Source organism: Seriola lalandi, unplaced genomic scaffold (assembly GCF_002814215.2).
Source record: "Seriola lalandi dorsalis isolate HSWRI2012SDOR001 ecotype SW California unplaced genomic scaffold, Sedor1 jcf7180002054469, whole genome shotgun sequence".
NCBI classification, from domain to species: domain Eukaryota; kingdom Metazoa; phylum Chordata; class Actinopteri; order Carangiformes; family Carangidae; genus Seriola; species Seriola lalandi.
Genome location: NW_019525022.1, coordinates 1722222 through 1740413, shown reverse-complemented (window position 1 = coordinate 1740413; position 18192 = coordinate 1722222). Strand labels below are relative to the sequence as shown.

At 41.0% G+C, this 18192-nt stretch overlaps 2 protein-coding genes and 1 long non-coding RNA gene across 3 annotated transcripts in view; 1 reads left to right on the top strand and 2 right to left on the bottom strand.

The window, feature by feature from the left end:
* LOC147818823 (uncharacterized) overlaps positions 1 to 3990 on the bottom strand; it is a 9555-nt gene extending 5565 nt beyond the window's left edge. The window contains exons 1-4 of the long non-coding RNA XR_015437580.1: positions 3898 to 3990; positions 1354 to 2428; positions 865 to 1065; positions 484 to 603 (exon numbers count right to left, since the gene is read on the bottom strand). This is a non-coding gene — a long non-coding RNA (uncharacterized LOC147818823). The remainder of the gene's footprint in view (positions 1 to 483; positions 604 to 864; positions 1066 to 1353; positions 2429 to 3897) is intronic.
* On the top strand, positions 849 to 2579 carry LOC111658816 (relaxin-3 receptor 1-like). Its single transcript, XM_023411479.2, has 3 exons — positions 849 to 1092; positions 1327 to 1770; positions 1850 to 2579. Exons 1-3 carry the CDS (start codon positions 886 to 888, stop codon positions 2459 to 2461), a joined length of 1263 nt encoding a protein of 420 aa, XP_023267247.1. The 5' UTR covers positions 849 to 885; the 3' UTR covers positions 2462 to 2579.
* Positions 3991 to 10643: 6653 nt separating the features above from the next.
* The window catches only part of sirt6 (sirtuin 6), a 10506-nt gene continuing 2957 nt past the window's right edge, over positions 10644 to 18192 (bottom strand). The window contains exons 3-8 of the mRNA XM_023411587.2: positions 16581 to 16763; positions 15435 to 15494; positions 13798 to 13893; positions 13631 to 13711; positions 12496 to 12619; positions 10644 to 12394 (exon numbers count right to left, since the gene is read on the bottom strand). Of these exons, the coding sequence (XP_023267355.1) occupies positions 12080 to 12394; positions 12496 to 12619; positions 13631 to 13711; positions 13798 to 13893; positions 15435 to 15494; positions 16581 to 16763 (859 nt within the window). The 3' untranslated portion in view covers positions 10644 to 12079. The remainder of the gene's footprint in view (positions 12395 to 12495; positions 12620 to 13630; positions 13712 to 13797; positions 13894 to 15434; positions 15495 to 16580; positions 16764 to 18192) is intronic.

Genomic DNA, 18192 nt, shown 5'->3' with positions numbered 1-18192 from the left:
TTTTTAGTTCTTCAATCTTGCTGTTACAATTTACCCCAGGTTGTGTTACAACATACCCTGGTAGTGGGGTAGGTTGTAACAATGGCACTCCTTGCATTTGACATCAAATAATGAATTCTGTGATATAGTTGGAGAAGTTAAAAACATTGCTATTTGTAGTAGACAAATGAGGGTACTTTGTATCAAAATCTGAGTACCCTACCGCAAACATTCTGCAAGTTATAGGAGCTGAATCAAAAAGTGTTACAACCATCCCCGGTCTCCCCTATATCAGACTGCTAAATTATTATTTCCAAACAGCACAAGCCTTTCCCTGTTTGTTTCATGAGTTATTAGGTATTGCGCACAAAGTAACCTTTAAATTCATCTGATTGTATCTTAGGAAAAAAATAAATAAATAAAAGAGAGAGTGGATCTTATTCCTTCCCAGTATCTGCTGTAATAACCAGAAAAGTGTAGTAATATTGTATGTCGAAGCCGTACCTGTGCGCCACCGGGCGGCGGAGAAGAGCGTCAGCGAGTATAAAAGCCTCCAGTCTGTGGGTGCTGTCAGCATCACTGAGAGAGGAGGAAGGTGCACCGGGCTGGACGCTCCAAAGTAACCTGCCACATATTAATTTCATATTTACACCCTTTCCCTGCTCCGCTTGGAAAAACAATAAAATGCGAGCAGATACACTTTTAGAATTAACTCGGATTAACTGAGAAACTCTGATCTCCCGCTGAGACTTTGAACCCTAAACGCAGGATGAGGACGATGCGGATTTTTGCATCCACTCTCGCCTACAGCCCCACTTTGGAAATTAATCTGAAACAGGACGGAAACCTGCGGAACTTGCTTTAAAAAAAAAAAAAGTAACTCACCTGTTTTTCCTCTGCAGCATCATGCAGAGCAACAGCAACGCGTCCGGACCTCTCACCGCTCTGAGTGTGTGCGGGGGAGAAGAGGATGAGCGCGAAATCGCCAAACTGGTCAGCACCACAGGAGCAGCCTCCAACCTGGCAGCTTTTAACCTTTCACTCAACTGCTGGCTCCACATCCTCTCCAAGGAGTCCTCAGTGGACCTGCACGGAGACAGCGCGAACCTGGCAGTAGGTTTATTTAAAGACTTATCTTTCTTACAAATCCACATTGGCAAGAACGTAATTTTACATGAAAAACTTAAACACATGTTTAAAGAAAGCGCTTAAAGGTGTTTGTATGTTGCATGTTGTATTGTGACTACGATTTCCTCATGTGCACTTTTGTGACCCCTCAGCAGCGCCACGATGGATCCTGTTTACCAGAAAACTCTAAATGAAAATGTTATTGTATGTGTCTGACAGGTGCGAGTTCTCATTGCCCTGGTCTACCTGGTGGTGTGTGTCCTGGGGCTTGTGGGTAACTTCCTGGCACTCTTCCTGCTCCACTCCCGCCGCCGGGGTCACCACCACTCTTCTATCGACTGCTTTGTGATGAGTCTGGCGCTGACGGACCTCCAGTTCGTCCTCACCTTGCCCTTCTGGGCCGTGGACACGGTGCTGGACTTCTGCTGGCCCTTCGGTCGGGTAATGTGTAAGATCGTGAGCTCGGTCACCACCCTCAACATGTACGCCAGCGTCTTCTTCCTCACCGCCATGAGCGTGACCCGATACCGCGCCCTGGTGACCTCCCTGAAGATGGACAGCCCGAGGATCGCCACTGCTCAAGCCAAGTGGGCCAGTTTAGCCATTTGGGTGGTGTCACTGGTGGCTACGCTGCCTCATGCGCTCTACTCCACCACAGTCCAGGTTTCGAAACTGATTTGCTGACAGCACATAATTTTCTGTTGTGGGTGAGCAGCCTCTGATGCGTTTGTTTTGTTTACAGGTATCTGCTGATGACGAGCTGTGCTTAGTGCGGTTCTCCGACTCTGACTCAGGCCACTGGGATCCTCAAGTCCTGCTTGGACTCTATCAAACACAAAAAGTCCTCTTAGGATTTGTGGTCCCCTTGATTATCATCAGTGTTTGCTACCTCCTCCTCCTGAGGTTCATCCTGAGCCGGCGCATTGTAAGCAGCGTGGTCAGTGGAGGTGTCACAGAGAAGTCAGAGTGTGAGAGGGGACGCCACCGCCGCCGCTCCAAGGTCACTCGCTCTGTCACCATCGTAGTTCTGTCCTTTTTCATCTGCTGGCTGCCCAACCAGGCTCTCACCCTGTGGGGGGTGCTAATCAAATTTGACATGGTGCCCTTCAGTAAAGCCTTCTACAACGCCCAGGCCTATGCCTTCCCCCTGACTGTGTGTCTGGCTCACGCAAACAGCTGCCTCAACCCGGTGCTCTACTGCCTGATCCGACGGGAATATAGAGCTGGACTGAAGGAGCTTCTGCTGAGAGTGTCTCACTCTGTCCGAAACGTCCTCACCCTGGTTTTGAGAGGGAGACGAGTAGAGGAAGCACCATCCAATCTGGTTATGATACACAAAGACATCAATACGTGATTGACTATTAGAGGAAAATTTTGCCATTTTGGGAAATGTGCTTATTAACTTTTTACTTGCTGAGAGTTAGATGAAAAGATTGACACCACTCTCATTTCTGTACGTCAAATATGAAGCTACCGGCAGCAGCCAGTTAGCTTAGCTTAGCATTAAGCTAGCCTTGAAACAGCTAGCCTGGCTCAGTCCAAAGTTCATAAAACATCTAAAACTCACCAATTAACATGCTGTATCTTGTGTGTTTAATCGGTACAAAAACTGAAGTCTAAAAACGACCACTCACTGTTTTACAGAGGGTGACATGCCTGAATATTTCTGGGTTGGGACCTGCTACTTCCTGGAGTCATTGGTTTTTGAACAGATTAAACAAACAAGATACAACAAGTGATGATTAGTGAGCTTCAGAGGTGCTGATCTGTGAATCTTGTTACCTCTGGACAGAGCCCCGCTAGCTGTCCCCCCATTTCTAGTCTTTGTGCAAAGCTAGGCTAACTAGCTGCTGGCCGTAGCTTCATAACTAACATACAGTATCAGTCTTTTCAGCTCACTCTCAGAAAGAAAAGCAAGTAAGCACATTTCCCAAGATCTCAAACTCTAATACTAAAGGAAAGGCTCTTTTATGAGTCAACAATTACGTGCCACATTTTCTTTGGTGCCATTTTTTTTAACCTAAATTCTGTCGGACACTCTCATCCCTCCAAATCTTTTTCAAACACTCACACACTTCAGTACACACACCTGTTGCAGACACACCTGAACAACTAGGAACTTGTTTTGGAACAGCTTTGGATGGGCTAATTCAGCCAGTACATTCTTGAAAAGGATCCAACAATCCAATCAGTCGGCTCTGAGTTACACAGTGAGCTGATTTTGTTTTCCACACAATCAAGCAAAAATGCCGAGTAATGTTTGACTTGTAAAATGATTTTTTGTAGTTTGCAGTTCTACTGTAAGGAGGACTGTGAGATTGTTACATTTAATGAGGAGTGATGTGTTAAATATTTATTTGAGTTATTGTTGCTAACACATTTAGGAGATTAAAATCTGCCACACTTTACTCATCACATGCAGTAAAACTTAACTCCACTTTCAGTGTAGGCAGTGTTTGATGCTAGCATGAAACTGTTGTCCATTTTCATGTCCCGCTGTGTCTGTCTTGCTGTACCGCTGTGAACTGTTTTGTAAATACACGTGTTCTGTGACATTAAATAAAACGAGAGGACAAAAGACGTCTCAAGAAAGTAAATCTTTTCTTCTGCAGTGAAGATGAAGAAAATGAGTCAGCTGCACAAAAGCTGCTCCACAATTTTGCCCTTTTGCAACCTTTAAAGTCTGTAAACGGATAACCATCTTCAGCTGCCCACAGATAAGGGCTGATATGCACATACAACACACCGCAACACAGGGCCTTTATTGTGTGGCACTCTGCTAGTAATTACCTGTACAATCAGAATCACAGATTCATTCAGCGGGTCTCTGCGTGGGAGGCTGATGCTGCTTAAAACCCAACGAGCCCCCAAGGGAGTCTGCATCTTCCTGCGGTAAATGGAAAACAATCAGAAGTGTTATTTCAGAACCACCATTTATCTGAAATTACAGGCCAGTTCTGCTGTTCACCTTACTGCCCTACACTTTACTGTCGCTGACATCTGTTATCTAACTCACTTCATAACTTGTCTGTTCTCATCAAGCTCAAAACAATGGGCAGAGCCCTGACAGTACATACACTCACATCCAGATGACATTTCTATTTCAGAGCTGAATCACAAAAAAAAAAAAGCTACATCTGATAGGTACAAGTGCTGCAATCCTATTTGTGCCCAGCTATTCATCTTCAAGTACAGGGGGCAACTTCACAACTGATGAAAACCACTTGAAGAGATTCATGGATGAGTGTCAACCCTATATGTAATTTTATCGCTATGTAAGGATGGTAGAGGAGATAGTCAATTATAACGTGCATAGAAATGGGTCAAAGTCAACCACACTTGGAGGTTATACGTCAAGTACGCTGCATAGACATGAACATCTTTACATCTCAGCAAGAAAAGCTGCACGAATGCCACGACTGAAGAAGAATCAGCACAGTGGCTATTTGTATATGCAAGGATCTACAGACTGCACTGTAAATTCTACTTCTCCACATGTTATTGTTCTACAAGATTTATTCAGTGATGTAATCTGTTTGACAAAATAACTTAATTTTTAGATAGATGGATAGTTTGATTGATAGATTGACAGTTAGATAAATAGATAGACGGGTTGGTTTTCTATGACATTAACTCAGGGTTTAAGAGAACACAAGACTGCCATAGTTTCACTTTGCGTTTGACTGACATTTTGTACACTGAACAATTATTCAACTATCAATCAATTGTTAATGAATAATAACTGTCTGATGTGTTGATAATGGTTGTAGCCTCACAGTGCTACTATGTCGGTACTCTTTGCTTGAGGTTTTCTGTGTGCTAATAACTTAACGCCGAAAAAAATGGAAGCAATTTGATCAAAACCAACTTACAACAAATGAATATATGCGATTAATCAAATTATATACTCTGCATTAAAATCAGTGCATGGATTAACTACATGCCTATACCTTTTTTGCAAAAAGGGAAGGAAGAGATCTTTATGCTGGACTTAGCAAATGTTTTTGGATCAGTCCCACATTCCCTCCTCCGGACGGCCTTTGAGTTCTTCCATGTCCCAGTGACCATCACAAATCTGGTCAGAAACTACTTCAAAGATCTGCAATTTCGCCAAACAACACTGGAGTACACTACAGCATGATAATCTCTGGAATTAGGAATAATGACAGGACGCACCATCTCCCCCCTTAACCTTCACCACGGCGATGGAACTGATCATCTGTGCATCCAGATGGTTGGTTGGAGGGAAACAGAAAAACACCTTGTATATCTATTTAGTGAGGCAGGTGCGCAGGAGCAGGAATAAGTAGCAATGAAAAAAATCAGGCACACTGCCTTCTTTGTTCCAAATTGTTCTGAGGTTCTCTTGTTTGTCACTCTTAGTTTTAACCATGTCTGCTTCAGTGGACACTTAAGTAACATCAGGTCAAGGGAGCATTTATTTAAAACCTATCCCCATCATATAAAGTTCTCATCTGATTTTCCCATTGTTGGGGCCTTCTGAATGTGCAGGCCCCTAGAATTACTCGTCCAGTATTTGCTAAACGTTGAGCCATGCATGTTGTATCCTCTTTTACATATAGTCTTATAGACTTTACTTTCGGGTCTTCAGAAGACTTGATGCCCTCCAGCTGGACGGCTTGAAAAAAGATTGTTTGTGCGTCTTCGTTGGAGAATTCAAATGTATCTGCGCAGCTGTGCGTCATTGTGTTGATTTCTTGAAAGGAACCAAAACAAATTCAATAGTTTATGCAAGCAAATGGAGTGCTGAAGAAGAATGACTGACAGTCGTGTTGCAAAAACAGAAGAACACTTGGAACATCTATTTAGTGAGGCAAGCGCATAGGGGCGGGATGAGCAGATCCAAAGTAGCAATTAAAAAAAAATTGCTATTGGTGGGAGGTAAATGCCAGCAGTTGGGACAGCGATTACCACCTGTTTGTGTCTACATCACCACCCTGCACTCAACCATTACATGCACCAAGAGACTGCTGCTACAAACCATACTCTGAAGAACTGTGCCATTACACTTTTGTGCGACATAAAGGTCCGTGCTTGATTAGGAAGAACTTCTGCCTTTGATGGAATCCAAAAAAATGCAGCACTTTTATTCAAAGAACAGTGGCCATTTTTGTTTCCCTATTACATATAGATTTACTTTGCACTGCTACAGATAGGGTTCATATTTAATAAAAACCTACCATTTGAGATTCACTTGCTTTCATTCTGCAAAATGGAGGCAAGCAAGAGTGGGTTTATTAAAGCGTGCTCAGATCTGGCTGATTCAACAGAGGCATCTGAAACAGACTTGATAAACAGATGTTTATCTCAAAAAGTTTGCCAAGCTATTTGAACACACAAACATGCTTATCTCAGAAGGATAGATCATTTTGATAGTTGATTCATCTTTACATAGTCTGTTCAGTTTTTAATGTTTTCTCCTTGACCTCAACTGTAGATTAAGAATAATCGAATATGACTACAACAGTGTTTTGCAACTTACAGCTGTTCTTGTATTGGTAATATCAGTAATCATAAGTTGTAGTGTATTGCACATGGGCTGCATATATTAGTGTTCTCCACTTTTCTGACAAGAAAGTGTGAGTTACCATGCAGACAGCCTTTTAAGCTGTGCAAACATCTACGTTTCTGATACTGTTGGTTTTGATGCAACACACACCAATAGTAGAACAGAACAGAGAGTTTTTCATCCCCATGATGGAGGACTATGCAAGGCTTCAAAGGAAAAACATACAGGCAGCACGAAACAAAACTCTGAAAGAGCAACTTCCTTGGGTGAAAACTCTTCTGTTCAATAGGCAGAACTTCAAAAGGATGACTAATCAGGAGAGATTTTCACGGCCCTACTCCCTGTCTGACTGCTTTCACCAACAGAACCAGACTTGGCCAGAGGAAATACTCAACACTGTACCTGATCTGTACAGTAATGTAAATTTGTCAGAAGCTGAGCAAAGAAGAAAAAAAAACGAAAAAAAATCTGTTAGCTCTTATATGACAGATACATCCTATGCGAAATGAAAGAAACACACTTCCTGTTTTGTAAAGTCGGTCTTCCATCTTCACAATGACGTCATAAGTTGGAAAAACAAACCAAAGATAAACTTAAAATGAGTTCAGATGGACAGCTAATGCTCACGAGTACAGGTAGGTCTTATGCTATGCATAGATAGATTACTATACTTTCTAGGAATGGGACCACAAGTAGTAGTAACCAGCGCTCCATGTTAGTGACAAAGGTCACTGGCCAGACTGGGCAGACTACAGGCTACAACCCTCTCTCCTAAATCAACAAAATAATTTTGACTCAAAGTCAACTTACAAGCTTCTTTCAGAGCAAACTGTTTTATCCATGAGATGTGGTTGAAAGCTCCTCTTGAAAGCTCACCTGCATCTCGAGGTCAATCTTACTCACTTTTTCTGGAGCTTTCAACTACATCTCACAGCCTTAATTGTGCATTGCAACTTAAATCTCTGTGAAAGCTCAACACCTAATCATGATCTCCATCATAAAGAGTTGTCTACTATACTTTTCTATGACGTGTTCACACATGATGTGGTTGAAAGCTCTGGTTGATTATTAATAGCTTTTTCTGGTAAGTACAGTCTTCACAGTGAAGACTGTGATATGATGTTAGGATTTTCCCTACATAGATTTGTTCTGCCGGTCCAGTCCACTTCTCTGGATGTGTAGATTTGTTTCATAATATAATAAGTGTAATCAGAGTCCAGATCTGTGGGCAATAAAAATGTGGAAATGAAATGCACTGACTCGATGATATTACCATTACGTTTCAGACAAAGACATTTAGTGTCAGCAATTGAAGGTAAGTGTTTTTGAGCATTTATGCTGTGCTTAAGTGCACGTTGTGCTGCAGCACAAGCAAGAAGAATAAAAACACATCTCTCTGGAGAATAACCTTTGTCAACAACTGTGGTGATGAATCTGGATGCAGTTGTTATTGCTGCTTCAGAGATTGAGACACATGACTCATATAATTGAAAAGCAAGTGTCTTAAAAGTACATGCAATAGACAATGTCATGTTCCTCTTTAAAGAAGGCCAAAATGTCTAAAATTTCTGAGATAATTTTCAAAGTGAACGCCATGAAAATCGTTCCCATATGAGGATGAACTGACTTATGCAAATTGTGATACATTATAAACCAGGACAAAAGAACAAGCTTATGAAAAAATCTGCTCCATTTAGCAGTAACAGCTCAATTTAGAGTCTTCATGAACCATTTCACTTTCCATTTACAAGAAAAGTACAGGTAATTGAGTTAAAAAAGTTTTTGGGTACCCAAACCTTCCCTAACAAGGATTCAGGCTTTGAACATACGAGCTCAACTTCGCCAAACATGTCGCTAAAGGCTCATACTAACTTTCTAAGTTTTAGGCTACACTATTTCCAATTTCACAGCACTTCATTGACTTTGACATAAGAGCAAAATATATAATTCTATGAAACTGCTGCTGCCTCCATCTGAAGGAGACTTATCTGTTTTTATCATGAGTTGGAACTTGGAGTGTAGGTTTTCAGGTTTACTGGATTCATCAGAAATGATGACACAAATTAAAGGGGAATTCAGTGATATTGAGACTGTATAAAATATACAAAATGAAAACTGTTCTTGGATTTAAAAGTATTTAAGAGTGGATTCCACCTGAAGTATCTCTCCCATCACATCACATCACATCATGTCGTGTTCATGTTCTTTTCTTCGGTCTCCTCCCCTCTCTGCTCTCCATCTTCATCACATTTGCTGCACCATGCCTCTGACAGCGATTACAACTTCAGTTTTTCTTCCTCAGAGAATTGCTCAGGCTCACTAATGTCGATTGGGGAGCATCTGTAAACAGAATGCAAACAGCCATCTTCATGTCGCTTTAATGAGGCTCAAGGACTCCACACTGTGCTTCCTGATTCACTGAATGATTTCCTTGTATGCTTTGGTGTGACAGCCATGTTCTGTAGCAGGTTAGTCTGACCTCGTTGGCTTCACTGTTCTCACTTTCCTTAAAAGTATCCCAGTAACTGCCAGTGAAACTCTCTCAAGCAGAACGAAGCTGCCACCTCGGTGCTTCAGAGCAGAGTGCATGTTAAATGCTTAATGAGCTGCGCCTACTTTCCTCCAGACTTTGCACTTTGAATTACAACTGTAAAGAGTTTGATTCTGGCTTCATCAGACCACAAAATCTTTGATGCACCGTCTTGTAGTCTCTTTGTACCAACTCCAGTCGTGCTGTCCCTGACTGGCTCCTTATGCCCATTCTACCATGTAGGACAGACTTATGAAGTGCTGCGCTGACTGTTGTCCTTCCAGAGAGATCTGCCTCCACAGCCAACACGGCTCTGATGATGACCAACATCCTTCTTCCTGGGTTTACGAGGATGAGCTGTAGATAGAGTCCGTCTGCTGCTATATAAGGTTTCCAATTCAAATCATCTGACACTGTTCTTCAGTTCTATGCCTCCTCACTGTTCTGGCTGTGAATCTTACGCAGAGGCCAAGAGTACATGGCTCTGAACTGCACTGTCATCTACTGGACTTGAGAAACTTACAGTGTGTATTTTGACCTACTTCCCATCTTTTGAACTGACCCGGTGGACAGGAATCAAGGATTTGGATTTAGCTGAGTGAACGGCTACAACTAACAATTATTTTCTTACAGATTAATCTGTAGAACATTTGGAAACAATGAAAAAAATCCCCCTCACAGTATTGTAGGTGATCGCATTAAATGTGTCTTTTTGTCATTTTTTCCATTTGTCCAATAATTTACTATAAGTCTAAGAAATGCAGCAATTTCTCACATTCGAGATGTGAAAAATATCAAGTCTTTGGCATTTAGCTTGACAAAATATTAATCAATTATCAACATAGTAGCAGATGTAGTTGAGTGTCACAGTAAAAGGGTGGAATACTTCCCAAACCCAAATCATTTGTTTTTCAGTTTTCATGCATGCAAACAAAGTGTTAAAGGTTATTGTTTGAGATTAATCAAAAATGAGGCAGATATGGATAAAATCTTAAATCATTGTATATGTAATTTTATGCACAATTGCTGAAGTGGTTCACAATGTGGAGGGATCAGGACTCCCAAAGGGATTTCAGATAAATATGAGGGGTTATTAAACGGATACTTTTCTTCTTGTGAAATTCTGGATACTTCCACCTCTTCAGGCCTATAAAAATCCTTCAAAAACATATAGTCTGATTTATTTTAAGGTGTCACAAGCCAAAAAGGTCTGGAATCAGTGGCTTAAGACATTAAATATTTAAGAAAAAACTGCCTGTGTATAAATTCAGTCAGAATCTATGAGAAAGTTATTTACTGTATATATTACCCAACACCCTCTAAAATATTACAAAAACAGGTTGGGCGCTTTCTATGGGCAAAGTGAGAACATTTAGTTCATTAGCACAACAGTGTAGAGACAACCGAGACAAAGTTGATAAACAGATAGAGAGGGTAAGAGCATAAAGAGGATTGTGTAATGACCCACTCAGAGGAGGCAGTTTGCGTTGGCTGTTACATCTGTTGCTTACATGTCTGGGAAGACAAAGTGATTTAATAGACTGAAACACATTCAAAATCAGACACACAGCAACGTGTTCGCTGCAGTAATCATCTTCTTATACAAACACCTGTGGCCCACCATCAGTCACAGCATCTGATATGAATGTTTTGTTTTAAAAAAAGAAAACAGTTAGATGCTGGTGCAGTTAAGGTGGAGGATTTTTTTTTCTGGTGTTTTGGTTGAGAGGAACAAGAGGAGGAGGTTCTTCTCTTCTTGAGAGAAGGCAGGTTTGATTACCATCTTCATTCAAAATGAAGTGATGCATATTGAATATACCAGAGGGGATAGATTTCAAGAATCCTACCATTCCCTCGGATAAACAGTACTGGCCTTCGCCATCTCCTTTGAAACATTGGTTTACATTTGCAACTAGGCCACTGTTGGGTCACAGTACGCAACATACATAGAGCACATATATACGCAGGAGGTTCTGCCAGGAACATATTCTTTTAATGCCATGTATTAAAAAAAAACAGCAAAAAGACTTTCTCCGTTGAAGTACAATGCTTTTTTCCTGAGATAAAAACATTTTCCTGGAAACATACAGTGTGATTATGATCCACTTACAGTCAGTCAGCAGCGGCTGGAATTATACATCTCACTAGGGAAATAGAAATCTTTGCTACAATGAGAAAAGCAGTTTGCTGATTGTTGATTCTGTAATGTTTGGGAATAAAAACAAAAATGTTCTGTATTCAAAATGTTTTCAACATAATTTACACTCGAGAGAACCATTTGTTTGGAAGACACCCGAGAGAACTTTAAAAATAAAAACCTGGTTTAAAACTTCCCCAGCTGCATTTAGCTGCATTAGTAAAGGAGAATCGGATGATGCTCACTTGATATCCCCTCTGGTCAAGTATCGAACCAAGGTGTCTTTAAAGGCGAGGTCTGTAGGGATAATATCTGGAGCACATGGTTATAAATAACACTTTTAATAAGGTGCAGCCACCTTACACACCTTATTAAACACTTTATTTTTAACTGTCTGTTCCAGATCTCATTGTGTTGTCCTCAAGTAAAGTAAACTTGGATAATGCATGTTCTTACCGTAGCAGGAGGAACATTTACATCGCAGGCTGTGTGTTGGTAGATGTAACAACATCCACCTAACGTGAGGAGGTCAATTTGTGATCCTTTAGCTGAGGAGTCAGTTTCACATTGTTGTTTACCGTGGCTATAAGTGTAAGAAATCTGGGACTGACAAAACCACTACAGTACTATAAAAGTCTTTGCCCCAGAGGGTGTAAGATGAGAAGAACCTCCATCCTCTGTGAAACTGATGAAACTGAGCAGCCTCAGTTGTAATGTTTGTTTCTGGACGGTTTGGTGTTGTGAAGTTGTTGCAAGAACAAAAATATACCTGAGGCTACTTCTCTTCATTTATCGCCACTGGGGAGTCTGCTCTCTCTCTCTTTACTGAAACTGTCTCCTCCTTAACGCTCCCATCGTCTGTTAGCTGTGTTGCTTCTCTTTTCCTCTCCTCCTTAACGGGTTTCTTTTTCACCTTCCCCTTTGCAGTAACATGTGGTGGTTTGACATCGGTGGTGGACTCGGAGTTGGCTGTTGAGCTCTCGCACACAGTTGGCCCATCCCACTTTGGGATCTCCAATCCCAGCATCTCCATCAGCTGTTTCATGACCTCGTCCACGTAACCATGGATACGCAGGTGTGCGTGCTTGTCCTGTGAGAGAAAATCACAACCGTGAAAAGAAAAAGTATTTCAAGTCGCATTCCACGCTTCTTCCGGTATGTGTGTAGTAATGGTGCATAAATGAGACTCACATGCTTTGTAGCCTGCAGATTGACAATGACAATTTTCCCTCCTTTGCGTTTGGTGAGGAGTGGGAGGTCTCCACTTGGTTTGATCTGCATGGACGTGCCGAGCGTCAGTGCCAGGTCCGCTCGTCTGCGTGCCGAAAGTAGAGAAATACATCGCACATAAACCATTAGTGTGACTGTAGCTGAGGTGTGTCTCCTACTACCTAATGTAAACACATGACGGTGGCTGCAGGAAGGGCGTCTGGCGACAACAAGAACTTTGATTGGTCAGGTTTGCTTTCTCCTACAAGTTTCCAGTGCTGGTTGGATGCAATTCAATGATTGGTCCATTCGTTGATGATGAGTCGAATGATAGAAAATTAATCAGTAACTAATAATCAGTTTGTGACGCTAATTCTTCAAGCAAAAATGCCAAATGATGGCTCCAGCTTCTCCAGATTCCAGATTTTCATGGGTGTTTTTTTGTTGTTTTCTGATGTTTTGGAGACAAAACAATCAATTGTAAAAATTATTGGCAGATAAATTAATAATGAAAATAATAATTTGTTACGGTTCTAGAGAAAAACATTAACAAAAACTGAAGAAAGCCTTAAGTTGAGACTGTATTTCTAACCCAGGTAGCCGGAAAGTGAGATATGTCCTGCTCTTTCTGAACAAAACAACCAAACTATTCACAGATTATTTTTGAAAGAAACATCAATACAGTAGAAACCAATATAGTCGATAATACAATGTTTTAATTCTTATGTTTGAACTTTAGTTCAATAGTCAGGGCTCCAAATTTCCGCTTTGTAATTTAAATTAAGACTTAAGTAATTAATCTTTTTTAATACACTAAGATAAAACACAAACACACTCAATTCATCTCACTGTTTTGTAAACAAACAACAGCAGCTTTTTGCGGCTGAAGGATTTAATGAAAATACTGACACACACAGAGGAAAGTGGAAACATTAAAGCAGACTGTCCTGCGTACACAAAACCCAAACAGATTCTCAGGTAAGGGCTTATTTGCATGTAAGGATGCTGGCAGCAAAGCCACACAGAACACTACAGGAAATACATTACTACAACATATTACTGTATTATTATATTATTGTTTGAACTACGACTCGTGCTTCAATATTATCTGTCTCACCTGCTGGCATCCTCTGCTTTGTTCAGGTCTCTGTCAGGAAGAGCATCCTCCCAGTCAAGTATGGTGCTGATAAGCTTTCCTCTGTTGTAGTAAAGAATGGACAAAGACACTAATACATTGCTGATGTTAAACTGTAATTTCAAAATGGACAATTCCACATGTGTTACCTGCAGGCTCTGAGTCCTCTGGAGCGAACCACATCACAGTAACGTCCTGTTGGTTTCAGCCCCATTACACCGATCACCTTTTCTCTGACATACTGCCTGGAAATCCACAAACCCCAGTTTAACCAGACAGGAAGACAAAGCTGCTCACAAGCACCCTGGCAAAGCCAATTTAAACACAAAAACATAATAATATAGACACAGTGGCCTTTTTATTAGATAAACCAGACAACTTGTGCCTCCAGACACAGGCTGATTATTTCCAAACGTGGACGCAAGAAGATTCTGGAGATGCTCTTTGGGTATTTTAGGGAGTGGACAGCACCGTGTAGCTGCTGCACAGATGTTTAAACATTTGTTCTTCAACCACACTGTTACCAAAAGGTAATCTACTGCTTTGAGATCTTAAGACTGTGCCGGTCACTGGAGCAAAAGGAAGTCACTGTCATGGCCCACAAATCATTTTGAGATATAGGGCCCCATCTTACACCCAGTGCAAAGCAAAACTCAAGTGTCTTTGCTGGTTTCAGACAGATTCAGTTGTCATTTTCCCATCCTACATACATGTTGTTTAAATACCAAATACACTTGAACTCATCCGAGGGCACACGGGCATGGTGGTCTTAAAATGAGGTGTGGTCAGTTGCATTGTTGGCACATTGCTATCTTGAGGCAGCGGAAAGTGATTGCACGATTGTCAGACCTGGTCTGAAGTCGACGGTGCATTATTTCACTGTCATTCAAAGTAATATGGGTACATAGGTGGGTGCACAACGCACCTACACCTTGCCTGTTATGCACAAGCACAGTGTGCTGCAAATGTACTTGATGTCAGGTGAACATTACAATACAGCCTGAGTAGGTCAGGCAATTCTTTGTGACGTATTGTGTGCTGCAAAACATTGTCATGCGTCCTGGATGTCTCTTGGACATAAATGAGGCTCTGCAGAGAAGTGTACTTTCTTACTTCCTGGTAAATCAGGAACCACAACAGTTTCATAATGAACCAAGATTTTATTTACACTTCTCATAATATAACATTGTGATTTGATATTGTCGTTTATCTTAAATTTTGACTGAGACTGTTGTGAAAGAAATCAAGATTTACTGAGCTTGGTAAGATTCATCTTCTTGTTCTTATCCAACAGGAGAGGAAACCTGCATGTTTTGTGTGTCTGTGTTGAAGAATTCTTGTCTGCACATCAAAACTATTACCTTCATATTTGTGGACTTCCTGTGATCTTTCACAATTCTTGCCCCTCTGACCTCTCTTACTTCTCTAAACAAGATATTTTCAATCAAGCTGCCACTGACTAAATTTTCTTTCTTAACACGTCACTCTCTGTAAATACTTGCAGTATGTGAAAATCTCAAGAGGATGCCGGTCTCTGAGATTCTAGAAACAGCAGATCTGGCAACGACAACCACAACAGATGCAAGAAAGCTGAGATACTGTGCATTCATAATATGAAGTAAAGAGGAACTGGACATCTTGCTGTGTCTATTACCAAAACCGATGTACCTAATAAAATGGCCACAAAGTGAAATTCAGTAAAAGACAGTGGCTTGTTAAGATGAGAATTATCAAAGGGTTTCAAAATCAAAATGTGGGTGTTTGGTGTATGTGTGTGCGCACATACCTGCCACACTTCTCACACTCCTCCACAAACATGTTACCATGAAGCTCTGATAGCATATCCCTAATTGAGAAAGAGTGAGAGAAGTACACAAAGGCGAGAAGATCACAACGATGATATTCACTTAGATCATTGTCTCCAAAGTTAAAGTTAATGTCAGAGTTCTTCAACACAACTTTTTCTCAGTCCTTCTTTGCAATGTGCGCTCTGATTAATATTCTGAGCACTTGTATTGTATTGTATTCCAACTGGCACCTGTGCTTATAAATCCCAAACAGTTTGCTTTACCTGTTCGTCTGCTTTCTCTCTGACTTCCTCAGACTGTTACCACTTTGCCGTCAGGCCTGACTGATGGAGGATAGAGGGAGACCTAAGAAATGGCTTCCAGGAAAAGTAAGTCTTCTAATATGCGTAAAAGGATGGATCTAATTTCTAAATGAAAAATTGGAATCTTTGCCTCAGGTTAGTCGAATATGATTGGATAATCCAGAGTCAGTCCAAAAATTTTCCATTATACTGAGCTGTTTTTTGATAATATTTGAGTAGTGTTTAAAGAGTTACTCATTTCTGGTGCTGTTACAGCTGTTTTCACAAAGCAGCAGCATTACATTCAAAAGAATGAGCGTGAAACAATGAGGTTGTTCTCTCAGAACTTACAATGCTGTATACAGTACATTTGTGTTTGTAAAATATTAGAAATGACTAAAAATAAAACAAACTATAACCATGTTTTTATCTTCTCAATAAGGAATTCACTGCATTTTCTGAACAAGTTCAGAATTTCTGTCCTGAATAAGTACCTCATGTCTACCTCTCACTTACTCATCCCCTCTCCTGTCCACTCACCCTGCTTTAACTCCAAATCACTCCGTACAACATAGCTAATGATATTCCTATAATATATCATATATCTGCAATGAATGAATTAGGTAAATAATCACACAGTGTTGTATTTACAGCTTGTTGCACTGCAACCACGTCAGGAAAAACAATGATTACTGCTATCAGAGCTACTAAACGTTATGTGGCCCATCTGTGAGATAATGTATTGCTCTATGCGAACAACTCTGATTTGAGTTAGCTAGTGAGTGTGTAAAATGCTTGATGTGAGTATGTCATGCTACAGCACAGGAGGCACAGTGGAGTAACCTGGGGAAGCCTGATCGGACATGCAGGCCGTCCACGTTCTGGCTGATGAGATACTTGAGGTATCCTGCCCTCTGCAGTCCCAGGAGGGCCATATGAGTCAAGCTGGGCCGAGCATCTTCAAATGTGGTGTTGAAGTGAGGTGACTCGCCCTTTTCTTCTAACGTCCACACCCCCTTTGGACCCCTGAAACAGAACATGATGATGAATACATTGAGCGTAGGTGTAAGGACTGAATCAGGATTGGACAGGTTGTAATGCAGTGGGTGGACTGGAGGCATTCTGTGTCTACAACTCATGTGTGGGTTTGTGCCAATGGTTGAATATTAACAATTTGATGCAAAGATGTTCCACAATGTTTGTGTACCAAAATGCTGCAAGATTCTCCCACTACTAAAATCTACAAAGAAAATAGGAGAAATTGTATTAAACAAAAATTATTATTACAAACATTTCACAAAAATAACAACATGGAGCTACAAGTTTTCAGACTGAAAAATATTCATTCTTAACTCTATTTAATCTCCAACCTGCTATCATTCTTTTCATGCTTCTGTAATGAACCAGTCAGTTTCGTGTGTTTAAGTGAGGGATGAACGCAGCGCTGCTGTCAGTGCCGTCTCACACCCTGACTGTTATTTCAAGGACACACAACTAATCTTTATGCATCAAACAAGGGAATGCATCCGGTGAATCCTTAAACGCTGCCACAATAGCCTGATCTCTCCCTTTTCTATGTGAACTACAACAGCCCCATTTCCCATCACAAATATGATTCACTGCTTGCTCACCCAATGCCAGTTCAAAGCCATGCCAGCTTTAACAGAGAGATATGTGCGTCATTTATCACACGTTTACCACCATGGGAAAGATGCTGCAGGACATGAAAGCCACGGAGGATCTGTAAAGCTGGTAAATTCGCATGTTGGTGTTGTCAATAATATCAACCTAGGGGGATGAATTTTTTACTCACAGCAGGAGCATGTGTGAGCGGTAGCTGTGGGACTACAACATGCACAAGTAGGCCTGATGTGTATATAAAAACCTTGGCTTTAATGATCTTGCCATTCAAGGTCGACCCTACCTGACTGACAGGCAGACCAATCAAATATTAATTAGTCAAGTCTCCATTCTCCAAGTACGTGTATCTGAATTCACACAGGCAAGCATCTGTCGTTCACACCAGATCAACAATGAAAAAAATGAATGAATTATTGTCTTGTGTAGTAAAAAATGTTTACATAGGCAATATAATAGAAGGAAACAACGGAGGTGTGATGTATTTCAGCGTGTTATTGTTTTACAAAGAGCTGGATCTGACAAATAATAAGCAAGTACCACCCTCATCTGCTCAAACAGTGGTACTACAAGAGAAAAGAAAGACTTCAGTGAGTAATGTCATAGAGTTTTTTTTAAATCGAAAACAACTGGACTAGGTTATTTGTCTGGGAAGACGTTTCACCTCTCATCCAAGAGGCTTCATCAGTTCGTGTACGCATCTGACCAGGCTAGGACTGGTCCTACTTTCTGGTGTGGAGACCCAGGTATTTAACCTCTTGTGGGCGTTCACAAGGATGATGATGTCACTGGTTCCCTTTTGTGCTCCAAGTGTCAA

Excerpts from the sequence above, each read along its gene's own strand:
- LOC111658816 (XM_023411479.2), top strand. The coding sequence starts at position 886 with ATGCAGAGCAACAGCAACGCGTCCGGACCTCTCACCGCTCTGAGTGTG. Across the intron at positions 1,093-1,326 it reads GAGACAGCGCGAACCTGGCA|GTGCGAGTTCTCATTGCCCT; the intron begins GTAGGTTTATTT and ends TGTGTCTGACAG. Across the intron at positions 1,771-1,849 it reads TCTACTCCACCACAGTCCAG|GTATCTGCTGATGACGAGCT; the intron begins GTTTCGAAACTG and ends TTTTGTTTACAG.